Genomic DNA, 16,832 nt, shown 5'->3' on the forward strand with positions numbered 1-16,832 from the left:
AGGAGAGAGGTCTTCTCAAACCATGAGCCAGGAACTTTTCTGAGTTCAAATCCTTTGTTGGAAGTTCAAATTCAAAACCTCCAACAGTCAGTCAGTCATGGTCCGACCACTTCTTCTGTGTATTGGGGAAGCAACGACTGGATCCCCATTGTTCCAACACTGTCTGTTACTATTCAAATGGCTTTCCAGTCGGGGATTGCAATTTTAAGTTTTAATGTTCATGTGGTGAAATAATGTGTGCCTCAGTGGGGGGTTTGCCTGACGCATACATTATAGGTTCTTATAAAGCCAGATACAGTCAACCCTGCATTGCAACCCATGGAAGCAGCATTATGTTATAATATTGCTCACCTATACTGAACAAGCGAGAGGGGGGTTTTGACGACTGGGCAACTCTCAACCTCCATAAATTTGCCCAGGCATGCGCCATGGAGAGGTCACTCCATAGTTGCCTCACAGCGACTGAAACAACACGGAAGGCGCTGCTTCACAAACCACTGACCACCTCCAGTCGCTTACCCATTGTCTCTCGAGACAAGGAGGCCAAAGAAGAAGAAGAAGATACTGAACAAGGTGTGATGTTATATGCAAGCATTGTTACATTGGATTTCATGACACTTAAACCTGTAGCATTTGGTCCTGAACCATCCTCTAAAACTGCACAGTAAATAAGATACTAGAGATTGAAATATGGGCTGATTCCTTTAGAGACCATGTGGGATTGCTGAAAGCATACTCAACATGGTACTAGCTCGAGCAACCTGCATATCTTTGTTCTCTCCGATGTTATCTGCTCCTGTTTTTGTGGACTGCATTTGAACTGTTACTGAGCACTCTGATTTGCAATAATTTTGTCGATTTAAATGAGGTCTATGGATTCTTTTTGCAAGTGTTTCAAAGAAGCTATGAATGTTTAAGGCTAGTCATTTATTTTTAAACCTTGCATTACTTAAATGATATAGAATCTCGAGATAAGTTACAACAGACTCTCAAATAAATCCACAGGAACTGCTGGAGTTTATCTCGGAATACTGAAGATTTATGAGGCACTGACAACCATTATGAAGGGCTCAATGGGTGCTAAGATGGTGCCAGTACACTTTAAATAGGCTAAGTTGTGGAGTCCATATTCAAAAAGGGTGACAAAATATAAAAATAAATTTTTATAAAAATTAATCCTCCACACAAGATCAGGGGGCAGGTTGTTCAACCTTGCCCGTCTAAGACCGAAGTCCAAAGTACAGAAAGTCCTCATCAGGGAACTGCTAGCAGGCAAAGATCATACAGCTTAAAAGCTGCCTGTTGGTACTCGACTAAGTGGTGCTTGATAGGATCTCTTGGTTGGGATAGGGGAAGCCCAGGGCTGCAGGGGCCCAGAATTTCTTTGGGTGTGGTGGGCAAAGAAATACTCCTGTTCCATCTGGCCTCAACAAGATACAGCCTCTGCTTCTACCCTCAGTACACATTTGAAATGCCACTGCGGTCCTGTGTACACTGTCAGATTCTGGTACCATATACTAATTAGGCTCTTCCCTGAGCTGGTCAGGCCCCTCAGCTGCTGACAAAAACAACTGGGTTATACTTGCTGTGGGGCAGGCAAAAAGCAGGAAACACAACTGCTTACTTCTAACTGGTCAGTTTCCACAGGCAGAGTAGTTAAACCCCTGATTAATATAGGGGTGTTTTGTAATGAATTGGGTCTCAAAGAAAGTAGTGATGTGCAACTTTGCTTTGCAAACAGGCCTCTTTTATAAAGGGAAGAAATGGGAGGGGGACATGCAGAAGGTTTTGAGATTAAAATTATAGTTGCATTACTGTTTACGAAGCTTGGAAGTGGCATCATTGTGGTGGAAAGGGGAAAGATGTGGACAGGACTATCATGTAGTGGGCAAATGTAGTAGCTAAGAGAGGACCTCCTTCTGCAGGCCCTGGAGGATAAAGTGTTCCTAGGGCAGCAGTGGAATCAGGCAGTTGGGCAAAAGTAACATGTAAAAGATATAGAACATAGCCTGTTGCCAGCTGCAAAACACTTTCCTGCCAATGTGCTACGGGAGGGAAAAATGTTTGAAGATAACCTGCAGCCAGGGAGACTGTTGCATCAATCACTGTTTGACAAGATTGTTAAACAACTCTACAAATGTGTCCTAGTTGAATGATCCAATGGTTATTTTCATAATATAGCTGCCATATCTGACTCCACCACCATACATCCCGAACAATTCACTGCCTGGATACTAATACTATCCTGACGGATATAAATCTTAACACTACATTGAAAATAATGTGCAATCATTTTTATTTATCAACTATCTCCATGTATGTGTGTAATTAATGTTTGCTTCTGCAGCGCTTGTCTTTAGCAACAGTATAAGGTGTTGTACTGTGTCCTGTCTATTGTTGTACTCCTAAGCACAAATTCAGTGGTAGGACTAAGTGTAGTGGCAGCCTGGTGCTCCACAACAGGGACATCAGATGTCAGGGCATGCATGTCTGTCTTTTTCAGCTGAGTCACGAGATCCCTAGCAACTACTGCCAGCAGTATGGCCCTCATATTGTCTGTCTTTTCCTGTCCACTACCTACCACTTTTTCAGTTCTCTCAGCAAGGCCAACTGTGTTACATAGTTGTGCAACACCCTGGTAGGTACATGTTTCTTGCTGCCATTCCCTTGCTGCTGGATGCTCTTGGGAATCACTCCTCTGATCTCCACAAAGGACAATGAAGCCCACTATCAAGGTTCTCTCAAACCAATCCCCTAGTCCTCCCAGCCAGGACTGTTGGTGCTTGTGTAAACTGAAACCAAAGATCCAGGTAGGATTTAGAAGGATATGCCGATAGGGTTAGGTGAAGTAAGGTTGGAGGAAGCTCGTGCGGTGCATAAACACTGGCATAGACCAGTTGGGCAGTATGCCCTGTTTCTGTGGATTAAGTTCCATGTAATTCTATGTAATCTTTAAAAACTGTAGTCACAGGGTTCATGAGAGAAACAGTATGTGATCTTATGCCCTCTGCTATATTGTTCACCGATGGCCTGAGAATCCGTTCCCACAACTTCTGGATATGGGAAGCAGCACTTACTCTGCTCGCTACCTCTCTCCTCACTCACATTCACCTCCACAGGAGGACTCCCCCTCTAGACCAAAGTCTGCTACCCTTCTGTGTTGAATCTCTTCAAGCAGCAGAATGTTTGTTCATCAAGGCGTTAGTTCAACCCACTTGTCCTTGGGGATCGTGTCTTCCTGCTCGTCCACACAGCCAGAACCAATTGTAAAGTTTTCATAAAGTGACAGCTCTTTAAGAGCTGCTGTTCTCCCAATTTCCTATTCCCTTTTCATTCATTGCACTCCCTGTGCTCATGAAAAAAGAGGCAGGGACATGTGCTAAACAGTAAAATGAGCTGGCCTAGTTGAATCCAGCAAGGTCAACATCCCACTACCTGGGCTGGATTTTCTTCTCCTGCCACCACCATGCCGCTGCAATCTTCCTTGCGGCGGCCCATGATAATGAGCCAGTCAGGTCGCACGCCACCACCACCCCCCCAATCACATGGAGGGGGCGTGCTCTACGTGCAGGCATTGGCACCGTTTTTAAAGGGCAGCCAGGTTACTTAAATATTTAAATGACTACCCCACACAATGTACTACCAATAAATTTATCGCCCCTCCCCCAATAACAATTAAATTCAACATTTGTCCTCATCCCCACCCTAAAACACTTATCTTCAACACTTGACCTTTTCCCTGCCCAAACTGATCAAAGTGTAGAGGTCACCCCTTCCCACCCTCCCCTACACTAGTATTGTGCATTAGAGCATGCTCCCCCAGCCCACAACCACTAAAAATCATAAGCTCCCCCCTTCCCCACCACGGTGGCGCCTACTTTCCCTGGCACATGAGTGCCAGCCGCTGCTCGGATGATCACGTCCCGAAAGCAAAATCGCTGTCGATTTTATTTAAATGTATTTATTTAATTAATTTAAATATGTTACCCGTCACCCAGTGGCGTGGGGGCTGCCACGGAGCCTCACCTCCGCCGGGAAGATTGGGCCTGGCACTCCCAGCGTCGGGTTCTGTGGCGGGCCCCTGCTGGAATGAACTCCCCCCCACCCCCCGGCCATGGAACTCGACATTGTGAGCTAAGTAAAATCCCGGCCTCCACGTGAGACATTGGGCTGGATTTTGTTGAGCTCCCGATGTCGGGATCCGTGGCGGGAGGTTGGTGGAGATTGTACCGGCACGGCCTGCCACGGAGCCCGATGCCATGAGTGCCGGGCCTGATCTTCCTAACGGCGACTAGACTCTGTGGCGGCCTCCCCGTCGCTGGGCAACGGGATCCAGATTAACATATTTAAATTAATGAAATGAATACATTTAAATAAAATCAACAGCGATCTTGCCTTCGGGCCGCAATCTTCCAAGCGGCGTCTGGCAGTCACGCGCCTTCACTTTCGCGCCCTGGGGAAGCAGGCGCTACCGCGGCAGGGAAGAGGGGGAGCTTATGATTTTTAGTGCAGTGGCAGTTGGGGGGGAACAGGCTCTAATGCAAATTACTAGTGAAGGGGAGGGTGGGAAGGGGAGATCTCTGCACTTTGATCGGTTTGGGGAGGGGGGAAAGGTCAAGTGTTAAGTGTTTTTGGGGGGGGGGGGAGGGCAAATGTTGAATTTAATTGTTATGGTGGGGGGAGGAAGAGGCAATAGATTTATCAGCAGTACATTGGGGGGGGGTGGGGTACTCCTTTAAAAATTTAAATGACCCAGCAGGGCTGGTTGCCCTTTAAAAATGGCGCAAGCACCTGCGCACAGGCAGCTGACACCATTGCCGGCATTGGAGAATCCGCCCCCTCCATGTGATTGGGGGAGGGCAGCCCGACTGGTGTATTATCTTGGGCCGGTGCAATGAAGATCATGGCGGCTGGATGGCACATGGCCCGCCATTTTTTTCGCCCACCGCTTGAGAATAAAATTCAACTCATTGTGTTTGCACAACAATCCTGGTTCTATTTTTGTCGAGCTCTCTTAATTGCTCCTACCATCTTTGACACTCCAAAGCTCCATTACCAAAAATGACAATATCTATAGAATGTGACTGAAATGTAGAGCAAACTACTCTCCACAACAGGGACGGCAGATCTTCCAAAGGTTCGACCTGTTGAACTGATGAATCTCGCTATAATCCATCGGATTATTCCATATTGCAAATTACAGATGGCATCAATTGGTACTTGATTGAGACAACTTTAATGCTACCCATGAATTTCCTGTCTGAAAGGTAATAATGCAGCATGATATTCAATCATGCATTTAGCTTCGTACTGTTTAGTTAATCATTTTCTGAGGGTCTTGAGGCTCATAAGAGATGAACAATTATCATGAATTGCAGAATTGCTCCTCATGATCAATATAAAGCATTAAGATCCCACAGGCATAGAAATATTCAAGCCATCATTTCTGTTTGGATTTATGGGGAGACAAATTAAATGACCATCTCCTATCCTAAATGAAAGTGAAATACATTTCGAATGGGTTTTGAGAACAGAGTAAGAAACATGGTATCCCTACAGTCTAACATTACTACTAGTAAAAGGGCACTTTTCCAAGAAGTAATATTGATATTGTATGCAGCAGCACTTCAAAAGAACAGCTCCTCACTTTTTCAAAATTAAAGCAAGATCTCCATTTGGAGCCAAGCAAAGTCTAGATGGATGCAAGCTTCAGACCGCATTCAGAAGTCAGAATAGATTCTCTAGTAGCATGACCCCCTAACAGAAATGGGTTCCAGCCCCAGCTCAAACAAACTGAATGCAACATAACACAAAGTCAGCAATGTCAGATTGAGTACATCCTGATACAGGTATTTCTAACTTGTATTATATGCTTTGTTTGTGGATGGTGAAGGTCTTGTTGGTTAGGTGAAGGCAATCCTGAGCCAGGGAAAGAATGTTAGAAAACCACAATAGTGAATAAATGGTTATTAGTGTCAATGTCATCCTGTTTGCTTAGGTTTAACATGGGATTAGGAGAGGTGGGGAATATTATAGAAACATAGAAAAATTATAGAATGATAGCCTGTTGCTCCCCATGCTGTTTTTGTTCTGGATGAAAATTAAGGAGCCTATTTGTTTCCTGGAAAAGTGAATTTGTTGAAGCTATGGGCATTGATTTACTTCTAAGAGCCCAAAGTCAATATCTGTACTCTTCAGCTGTCAGGCAAAATTAACTTTTGATGTTGATGAGATCATTGTTACCACTTCTTAAATCCTAATCTTTGCTGGTACAGCAGGAAAACCCAAGGTAGGGTTGGAAACTAAGAATGTCATTATCCAGAAATGGGCATTTGATCCAGAAACCAAGTCCATCAGGCATTGAAAATGGACTCTATTAATCTATAGTGTTTAAAATCTTCGGCATGACTAAATGCAGCCATTCTAGAAGTTGTAAAGTGTGACAGCATATTATCTTGTGTTTGTGTTCTTACTCTTCTTTTGAAATAGCAGGTCGGATGATAACGCTTTGTAGAAATCCACCTGCAGCTAAGTCTCAAAAGGCAACTGGGGAGAAATTAGCTGATGATTAGGCATTCTGGATACTTTTTATAGAATGAGACAATGACATCTAAACATGCACAGCCCTGACATAATTTTCTTTAGTGTCACATGCATGTCCCCCATGACTGATTAGACAAGGGACAAATTCCTCCAGTGTGTGCAAAATGCTGAACGAAGAGCCAGCACTAGTCAGGGCAGATGTTTTGTGTGAATTCTGCCCAAAATACCGGTGTAACTTTTCTTCACTCATTCCTGTTATAAATTTGCCCAAGGAAGAACCATGCTAGCACTTTGCAGCACATGCCAGAGCTCACTCAATCCCTCACAAGCACCAACTCAGGGATATCCTGTGTAGGAAAGTTAGGGAATGAGCCCGAGGAAAGGGCACCGAGTGATACACACACTGCACGTGTGAGCGACGGGAGTTTCTGACAGTACAAGGAAAGGAATACTGATGGCTGGAGAATCAGATTCCTGGATCCTTGGAAAAGCCTGGCGAACAGCATTTCATGGGACCTGCTTTTAAAAGAAAGATGTTTCTGCATCAATGCTAAACCATGCGCTGCAGGTGGAAGCGTTAACTAGCAACATAGATGGTTTTCTAGAACCATGTGTCGAGGAACCAATTAGGGAAGAGGCTATTTTAGACCAACAATTGTGCAATGCGATGAGGTTAATTAGTAGTCTTACAGTCTGGGGAAACATGATCCTAATATGATATAATTTCATGTATTAAGTTTGAGAGTGATGTGGTTAGGTCCAAAACTATGACCTTAAATTATGAACTAAATGATCTTTGTGGCATGAATTTCCCCTTTCCCAATGTTAGTTTGATCCTGGCACCAAGTCAAGGGGTTCTCCAGGCGTTCAGCAACAGTGGCTGCTTAGACTGTTTGATGATATCAATCACATTGAAGTATTCTCTCAAACAGCAAACCAGGAAGCAAAATGCACTGATTATCCTTCACTCTTAACTAAATTTTACAGAGAGCGAAATAAATTATTGGAGCATACACCTGGGATTGAGGTAGAAACTGAAATACCATAATTTTGTTATTAATATGTAATTTTTATCATAATGGAAAAAATTAACACTCCACAAATAGAAAATTAGCTTTTTAGGGCCATAGAGGCCATTCAGCATGAAGTTAGTATGCCTTTTAAAAACCCAGTTACATCTCATTCAACAAGGTTCATTATTTTCAAGGATTTTTTTTTTACAGCGAGACAAATAGCATAGAAGGGCAAGTTCTCATCAGTTCAATGATTTCTAACTGATTGCAGTCTGGGGGGACTGCAACAGTGCACCCTCTGGAGAAGCAGTGAATCACTGACACGGATATCTGCATTTAACTGTGCATTTTCAGACTCCAGAAGCAGTTGTCAATTTCAGAAGAGTGCTGAAGGTTTCACTGTTAACACCACAGCAAAATCTGGGCCATGGCTTCATTGAACTCACTAGGACCATGGAATCTGTTTTCCAGCAATTCAGTGGTCATGGCGAGCCAATGCCCAACTCTACTGGGATGGTAGGAATGGCATGGATGATGGTATGGTCTCAGGATTGTTCTAGTGCCTGTTCCCATCTGATGCCGACATACATGACAGAAGACACACAGAACTAGGCCGCTCATGCACCAGTACCAGCCTGCACAGGTCCATCTCAGACTTAGCTGCTGAGGCAAGAATAACCTCAATGTCAGTAGACTTCTACTGCAATACAACAGTCTTATGTACACGTGACATTAAGAGAGAGTTTTAGAGAAGTACAAGGCTAGGGTTAGAGGAACACAAGTCATACACTGGCAGTTCAAGACAGCACCATGGTGAGAAGCACTAAGCAATAGACAATATCGTTTTGCATGATAATTATGGTTACACTAAAATTGTTGTGCATGCAGAGGTGGTTAAGTCACTTTTATCAGATTAAATGTATAGGAACTTAGTTATTTGTTATGCACAGAGAAGGGAGAAGATGTAGAAAGGACTGTCAATGTATTTCCACAAGTTAATAGAAGGTTTCTTGTCTGAGAACGACACAGATGACTCACACTTGGCACATCCTCTTCGGGCAGTTGCTGTTGCCCCTCTTGTTGATGCCCAAGCTGCCTATGGGAGTCTTCTTCCTCTTGTGTCTCTATAAGGCATCTTTGCAAAGCACAGGAGGCAGACAGCATACTACCACAAATTCTGGAAACCCTAGTTGTAAATATTCTAAGATGGACCCAGATAGATGCAGGTACCTGAAGTTCTGCTTCAGCATGCCAATGCTGCGCTCAATGATTGCACTGGGGGATGGATGCAGCTTATTATACCACTGTTCAGCATTTTCCCTGGGAATCCACTCAAGTATCATGAGCCATGACTGCAGAGAAAAGCCTTGATCTCCCAAGAATCACCTTGACTTGCCTTTCAGGATCAAAGAATGGGACACAGTGGGCTCCCATAGAATGAAAGCATCATGATAACTGCAAGAAAAGTGAGTGACAATCAAACTGCACACAGGACTGCCAGATCTGCACAGTTGAAGACTATAACCCCCTCCAAAAAAAACATTTTCTTTTGCAAATTATTCAAGGTACTGATAAAAGTTATTTCATTCAGAAAAAAATTTTATCTCTATATTTAGCTTCAAATTGAGGGAGGGATTATTCCTCATTATTATAATTTATTAAAGTTCTTATAACCTCTTAATAATAATCAGCTCCCCTCAACAGTTTTTATTTTTTTTAATTCAGTTTTACTTAGGACAGTGTATGGCTTGTAGTTCGAGAGTACATTATTAGTTCATTTTTCATTGCACACCAACATTTAGTTGTAGATGTTTTGTTGCCATGCCAATATGATATAATGCAGACTGTTTGAAGTCCGTAATCCCCCCCAGTACAAAGGAAATAAATGGCCACCCCATTCACCCCCCACAAAACACTTGCATTTAATATGTGACCTTCCCCCGCCAACTGCACAAAGTGCAGAGGTCACCCCTTCTCCTTCTCCCCCTCCCCCCCACCCAACACTACACATGCACAGTTGACCCTGTTTCCCTTCCCCCTGCTTTCCCACCTCGCCAGCTTTCCCTGGACAGGAAAGTGAATGTGCGTGAGTGCCAGCTGCTGCGCGGAGGATCGCAGTGAAAGGTATGTTAATTTATTCATGTTCTTTATTTAAATATTTAAAGTCGGGTCCCGTCGCTGAGCGGTGAGGAAGCCGCCATGGAGCCTCGCAGCCACCAGGAAGATCGGGCCCAGCAATCCTGGCATCAGGCTCCGTGGCAGGCCGCTGCCGGTGCAACCTTCCAACCCCCCCCAACCCCGCCATGGAACCTGACATTGGGAGCTGAAACCCACTCCCCTCTTCAATTTATTTAACTGTAAGTTTGCCAGTTGGCAAGAGCTAGGGTTAAGAAACAGAGGCCACTGACAGTTATACACAAAACATAGTTTGATCTTCATTACAAAAGTCATTTCAAATTTCTTAAAACAAAGGATTGTGACTGTTGTGCACCACTGCAGCTTCAAATCAGACATAGTTCATTGACTTCCACTACATTTGGAGTTTGTAAAGACAATTTAAAAACTGAAAGCTCAGAATTTCTCCACTTTTCAAAATATGCACAATTCTGCAAAATGCATGTTTTCAGATTGTTCCCATGAATGATTTAAAGCAAAATTAGCCAATTGCATAGATCCACTATTAGTCAGTGTGTACTGAAGTAAAATTAAGCAATAATCTCCATTCATCAGCAATATAGAAGGCAATTGATGGCTCTTGGTTTCATTCAGTGCTCAGGGGACAAGCTGACACATTTAATCAACATGCAAAAGCAGCTTATTGCGGAGGACATGCAAGGCAATTTGAAAGTATCCCTTTATGTTGCATTAAGGATAATGAACTTTACACAGTCAAAGAAACTACATGCCAGAGAATACGAGATGATGTCAGCATACTGTGACCGACCGAGCAACAGTTAGCTGATGCATATCTGCATACTGCCCGCAACAAATAATCAGTCGTATAACACATTTTCTATGTTACAATTAGATTATACAGTACAATAAACGAAAAACATCTTGCCGTGCATTAAGTGTTTGCTGCACCTTATTGAAACTTTTAGCTAACAATGTAGTCTAATAATCCATTACTAATGCCTTTAGAGGTTCTCAATATTGCTACAAAATAAAGTTTGCAACACATGGCATCAGTCTTTTATGATCATAAAATACCCTATGAGCTTTTGGTGAGTTTGCAAAAGATTGAGTTTTCAATAAGGTTGAACAGGTGTGTGCATTTTTAATATTAAATAAACTGGAGAGAGGAAAACACATTTTTTTTTCCCCACAGAGTGAACTATATGCTCTACTTACATGATTTAGTGATAACATCCTGTAACTCAGTCATAGAATCAACAACTGCAGCCAATAGGTCAGAACTGGAAAACCATTCAACAGCCTGGGTAAAGCGGTTCTGCTCACGTTCCTGTCCTAACAAAAATGTGACAAAGTATCATGACAGTACATGTAGGACCAGAACAGAATATTGTGTGAAGAGAAAGATATACAACATCTATTCTAAAGCGCTATCTAAGGTTTTGTTAACCGTTTCCCTGTGGTGCAAATTGTTTAATTTCGATATGGAACATTTTTTGCCTTAAACTACAAGGGCATTTCATCAGTGTTTATTGTACACTCTGAAGAATTGGAATCGTATTTTCTTTCTTGGATGAACTGTTAAATATTGCTTCAGTCCTCACCATGTGCCAGTTTGCCTTTTTCGAACAACCTGTTCACAAAGTAATTCAGAATCAAAAGCTCAATTTCAATGGAACAGATTTCTAAAAGTAAATAACAAAAAGATTTAGTGAATCCAACCTAGATGAAGATGAATAAAAGCAAAATGCTGCAGATGCTGGAAATTTGAAATAAAAATAAGAATTGCTGGAAATACTCAGGTCTGGCAGCATCTGTGGAGAGAGCAGAGTTAACGCTTCATCAGAACTGGCAAAGGTTAGAAATGCAATAGGTTTGAAGCAAATAAAGCAGGGTTGGGGCAAGAGATAACAAAAGTAAAGGTGTTGATAGGACCGGGTCAAAGAGAAAGATGAAGATGAAAGCATCTACTCTCTAGTGCCTTGAGCTGTTGCAACAGTTCCCAAAATAGAGTTTGCGGTACAAAGCAATCTATTATGTGGTACTAAATTGAGACAACAGGAGAGCTCAAAGGAAATTAATCTGTCTCACTGATTTTCTGACATTGGGATTATGGTTTGTTATTGTTTGGGATTTCCATTAGATATCCTCTTGAATACAGAAGTTGTGGTTACTCCCACTTGTGGTCTAAGCACCTTACAGTGCCCACACTGTCCAATATCAAATTAAATAAGCATATAAGCAAGGAACTTATGCTAAACTTTTATAACAACACATTTTTAGAACAACAACTTTTACTAATATAGCACCTTTAACGTAATGAAACATTCCAAAGTCTCCACAGGAGCAGTAGAAAGCAAAATTTGACATCGGGCCACATAACTAAAGAAAGGGTAGGCCTATCAGAGATGTACAAGGGAACTTATGTGTGGATGCAGATGTGGGCAGGGTTCTTAATGTGTTTTTTGTCTCTGTCTTCACAAAGGAGAGGGATGATGCAGACACTAGTAAAAGAGGATTGTGAAATATTAGATACGATAAGAATAATGAGAGAGGAAGTATTAGAGGGCCTGACATCCTTGAAAGTGGATAAATCACCAGGGCCAGATGGATCGCATCCCAGGTTGTTAAAGGAATCCAGGGAGGAAATATCGGATGCGCTGAGGATCATGTTCAATTCCTCACTGGATACAGGCGAGGTACCAGAGGATTGGAGGTCTGTGAATGTTATACCATTTTGTAAAAAGAATGCAAGGGATAGGCCAAATAATTATAGGCCGGTCAATCTGATCTCAGTGGTGGGTAAATTATTAGAATTAATTCTGAGAGACAGGATAAACTGCCACTTAGAAAGGCACAGATTAATCAGGGATAGTCAGCATGGATTTGTTATGGGAAGGTCGTGTCTTACTAACTTGATGGAGTTTTTTGAGGAAGTAACAAGGAGGATTGATGACGTTAGCGAGGTGGATGTGGTCTACATGGATTTTAGTAAAGCATTTAACAAGATCCTGCATGGCAGTCTGGTCAGAAAAATGAAAGCCCATGGAATACAGGGGAATGTGGCAGGCTGGATCCATAATTGGCTCAGTGACAGGAAACAAAGGGTAGTAGACGATGGATGTTTTTGCAAACGGAAAGCAGTTTCCAGTGGCATTCCAAAGGGCTCTGTGTTGGGTCTCTTGCTGTTTGTGTTATATATAAATGATTTGGACTTAAATGTAGGAGGCAAGATTGGGAAATTTGCTGATGACACATTAATTGGTCATGTAGTTGATAGTGAAGAGGATAGCTGTAGACTCCAGAATGAGATCAATGGTTTGGCTGAGTGGGTGGAAAAGTGGTAAATGGAATTCAATCTAGACAAGTGTGAGGTGATGCACTTGGGGAGGGCAAATAAAGCAAGGGAATATACAATAAATGGGAGGATATTGAGAGGGGTAGAAGAAGTGAGAGACCTTGGAGTGAATGTCCACATGTCCCTGAAGGTGGCAGGACAGGTAGATAAAGTGGTAAAGAAGGCATATGGAATGCTTTCCTTTATTGGTCGAGATATGGAATACAAAAACAGGGATGTAATGCTGGAACAGTATAAAACGCTGGTTAGGCCACAGCTGGAGTATTGCATACAGTTCTGGTCACCATATTACAGGAAGGACATAATTGCTCTGGAGAGAGTACAGAGGAGATTTACAAGAATGTTGCCAGGACTTGAAAGTTGCAGCTATGAGGAAAGATTGGATCGGCTAGGGTTGTTTTCTTTAGAACAAAGGAGGCTGAGGGGTGATTTAATTGAGGTGTACAAAATTATGAGGGGCCTAGATAGACAGGAAGGACCTGGTTCCCCTAGTGGAGAGGTCAATTACCAGGGGACACAGGTTTAAGGTGATTGATAGAAGGATTAGAGGGGAATTCTATGGAATTCACTGCCAGGAATGGTGGTGGAGGCACAAACCCTCAACTCTTTTAAAAGGGACCTGGACCTGCACCTCAAGTACTGTAATCTGCAATCTACAGGCCAGGTCCTGGAAGGTGGGATTAGATTCGACGGTTAGTTTTTTCGGCCGGCGCAGACATGATGGGCTGAATGGCCTCCTTCTGTGCTGTAATTTTTCTATAGTTTCTATAAGGAGATACTAGGGCAGATAACCAAAGCTTGGTCAAAGAAGTAGGTTTTAAGGAGTGTCTTAAAGGAGAAAAGAGAGGTAGAGAGATGGAGAGATTTAGGAAGGGAATTCCAGAGCATAGGACCTAGGCAGCTGAAACACAGGCACCAACGGTGCAGCGATTAAAATCGGGGGATGCTTTAGAAGTCAGAAATAGATACAACCCAAAATAATTCTTGAAAACCCATCTTTAAAAATGTTACAGTAAAATATAGAACACATGCACATGGCAGAAACCATCAGTGATGGTTGTATATAGCGTTGACAACCGGGGAGGTGAATACTAGTTTTCTTTTTATGTACGCTGACATATCACCACCAGCTCCTCTGCGCATGACCCCATCCACAGCAAGGGAAGCACTCAGTCAGTTGCACGAGGAGGAGGAACAGAGATGGACAATGGGCAAGGGTTTGCAGATTCATTGTCCCTCACAGGAAATTTGCTGCTCATTAAATGGGTTACAATATCATTCTGTGCAAATCCAAGAATAGTCAATAAATACCTAGGAAAATATAGGTATGGATATATTTTGTAGCAATTAATTTCTTCTGCAAAATATATTGCTCATACTTACAGAAGTAAATTGCCAAATGTTGTAAAGTGTTGAAATTTCTCTTCTTTTTTCCCTCTTACAGCTAGTAAAAATCAGGTTAACATAAAAAATGCTAAGATTTACTCTATTTTTGAAATCTGCTCCAACCCTACATTCCAATCTGTACCTCTAATTTTGGGCGACTGCTCACTTTCTGCTCCCTGGCCAGAATTTGATTTTCCAGCCACTAAACCCTTACCTTCTAGAATTCTCTTCCTAAACCACATAACTAAAATAGATTATCTGATCAATTTCATACTACTGGCTGATGGTGGGATCTTGCTGCGAACAAATTAACTACTGCATTACAACAGTGACAATATTTCAAAATTACTTTAATGCTTGTAAAGGGCTTCGGGACATCCTGAGATTGTGAAAAGATTATTATATAAATGCAAGCCTTTACTTCCTTCTAAATCATTTTTGGCTTTCTACTGCCCTGGCATCAATCACCCCATTGATCGATGCACTTTGCCGAGCATAACAAGCATATCCTTTCCACAGACTGATACACAAACGAGTTAATCCTGCTTCTAATACTAAGAAAATAATTTTCTGCAATGCTATTTTCCCTCGAGTAGCTGAGATTGCCTTTCAGAACAAACTAGGGTTCTGCAGGAATGTATTGATATTTGCAGGAGGCAAACCACTACTCCAATGACAGAACCCTTGCCAATGAATGTGATGGTGAATATTATTTGTGGAGTTCATTAACCAAAATCCATACTACCCCAGGAATCTACTCTGCTTGTCTTCTCGAAGACTACCATGAATCTTAGAGGGGATCTTGCCAACGTATTTTTTGCTGCACCTGAAAGACGATAACTAAACTGGCACTTGGGTGAATGGACAGTTGCCCAGCTGGCTTTATAGATGAAATTTGACTGAAAATTATTTCAGTGAGTTAGTCCACATCAAACATCCCTTTGGCAATTCACAAGGATGAAGCTAGTATGAACCCTGTGGAATCTGCAGTAACTATTCAACACTTGGAGCAGAGCCCATTGAGTTGAGATATTCAACAATGAACCACTTTTCCATTCTATGTCTGTGCAAGAGGGTCATGGATGAACTCAAACTGAAGAATCATCTTCCTCCATGAACTCATTATTCAGAGTATGTCATTTTGAGCCATCAAGGGAGCATGAAATTGATCAATTCCTAAATTTTCTGTGGTTACAAATACACCAACTGCTCCACATAAGTGAACATGCATTTAAATTCTTCCTGCAAGTTCAAAATAGTACTGTTGATGATCAAGATAAAACAATGAGCCATAAATTTGTTCCAGTAAGAAGCCAGCAAAAAGCTGTAGATTCCTCAGCCACGTGGCCTTTAGAAGTTGAGACACAATATGGTGACTGACCCATTAAGGTCCAAAGAATGGTTGAAGTTTTAAAGGCTGCTGCACATCCAATGAAGGGAGATAGTATCCGCAGTGTATAATGTTCAACAATCTCCAATGCTACCTGGGTAAACCTCAATCAGGAGGAATCATGCAAAACTTGACAGTGGTGAGTGCTGTAGATGAACTGAGATCAAAAAGGGAGGGAAACCAACTGTTTGAAATATCTTAAAAAACTGCATACTATTCCTTACAGCAATCCAGGTCCTTTGAGAAACATTTATAAAGCTAGTTAGCGCTCAGCTAGTGCTACAATTGTCCTCAGGCTGTGAAGGAGAAAGGTTGGCCACATTTCCACTTCTAATTATTACCCAATGACCCTTCCTGGAACGATATGTGTCAGGTCAGGACTGAACCATGCTTGGGTGCAATATACTCCACAATCAAATAGGTTTCCAAAACTCATTGCTTGGGCTTATACATTTAAAAAAATGACCAAAATGGCAATTTTAAGGTTACTGGCACCCATGGGATTGTACCATTTCACATCTATTCCTTAGAAGGGGAGGGGAGAAGTGGCAATTAAAATTTGAATATAATACTTTAAAACATAACCTGCATACGTTTCATACATACAATCTTTCAAGAACCATCCAGTGTTGCAGATGTTAATGTGTGCCATCTGATATTAAAGAACAGATAAGTTCTAATGATACCTTAACACACTGAGAGTTCAGACTTGAGAAGAGGTGGCACCAATTGGTAGCAGCCAACACTAATGTTGGACTAAGGGATTTCCTGTCAAGTGTCGATCGTCAAGGGCCAGGCAATACTGAACCAGATCAATAAGCAGCACCAGCCAATGCCACTGTGGCCAAAGCCTATTGACCGGATGGCAGATTAACTAAGGACTGGACTTGCCAATGGCAGAATGGGAACTACCATTCCCAGTTTTGCCGTATCCAGTTGGTATTGATGTTACACTAGCTGATTTTCCTGATTCATGAAGGGCAACTTTCCAATTATCAAAAATAAAGTA

At 42.1% G+C, this 16,832-nt stretch overlaps 1 protein-coding gene across 6 annotated transcripts in view; it reads right to left on the bottom strand.

Moving 5' to 3' along the window:
* The window catches only part of LOC137369376 (coiled-coil domain-containing protein 171-like), a 285,974-nt gene that overhangs the window by 115,059 nt on the left and 154,083 nt on the right, over nt 1-16,832 (bottom strand). For all 6 annotated transcript variants that reach the window (XR_010974938.1, XM_068030508.1, XM_068030505.1 and 3 more), the window contains one exon: nt 10,908-11,024. Coding sequence is in view for 5 of the 6 variants with exons in the window: in XM_068030508.1 (XP_067886609.1) it covers nt 10,908-11,024 (117 nt within the window). In the remaining variant the exon portion in view is untranslated. The remainder of the gene's footprint in view (nt 1-10,907; nt 11,025-16,832) is intronic.

Source organism: Heterodontus francisci, chromosome 4 (genome assembly GCF_036365525.1).
Source record: "Heterodontus francisci isolate sHetFra1 chromosome 4, sHetFra1.hap1, whole genome shotgun sequence".
NCBI lineage: Eukaryota > Metazoa > Chordata > Chondrichthyes > Heterodontiformes > Heterodontidae > Heterodontus > Heterodontus francisci.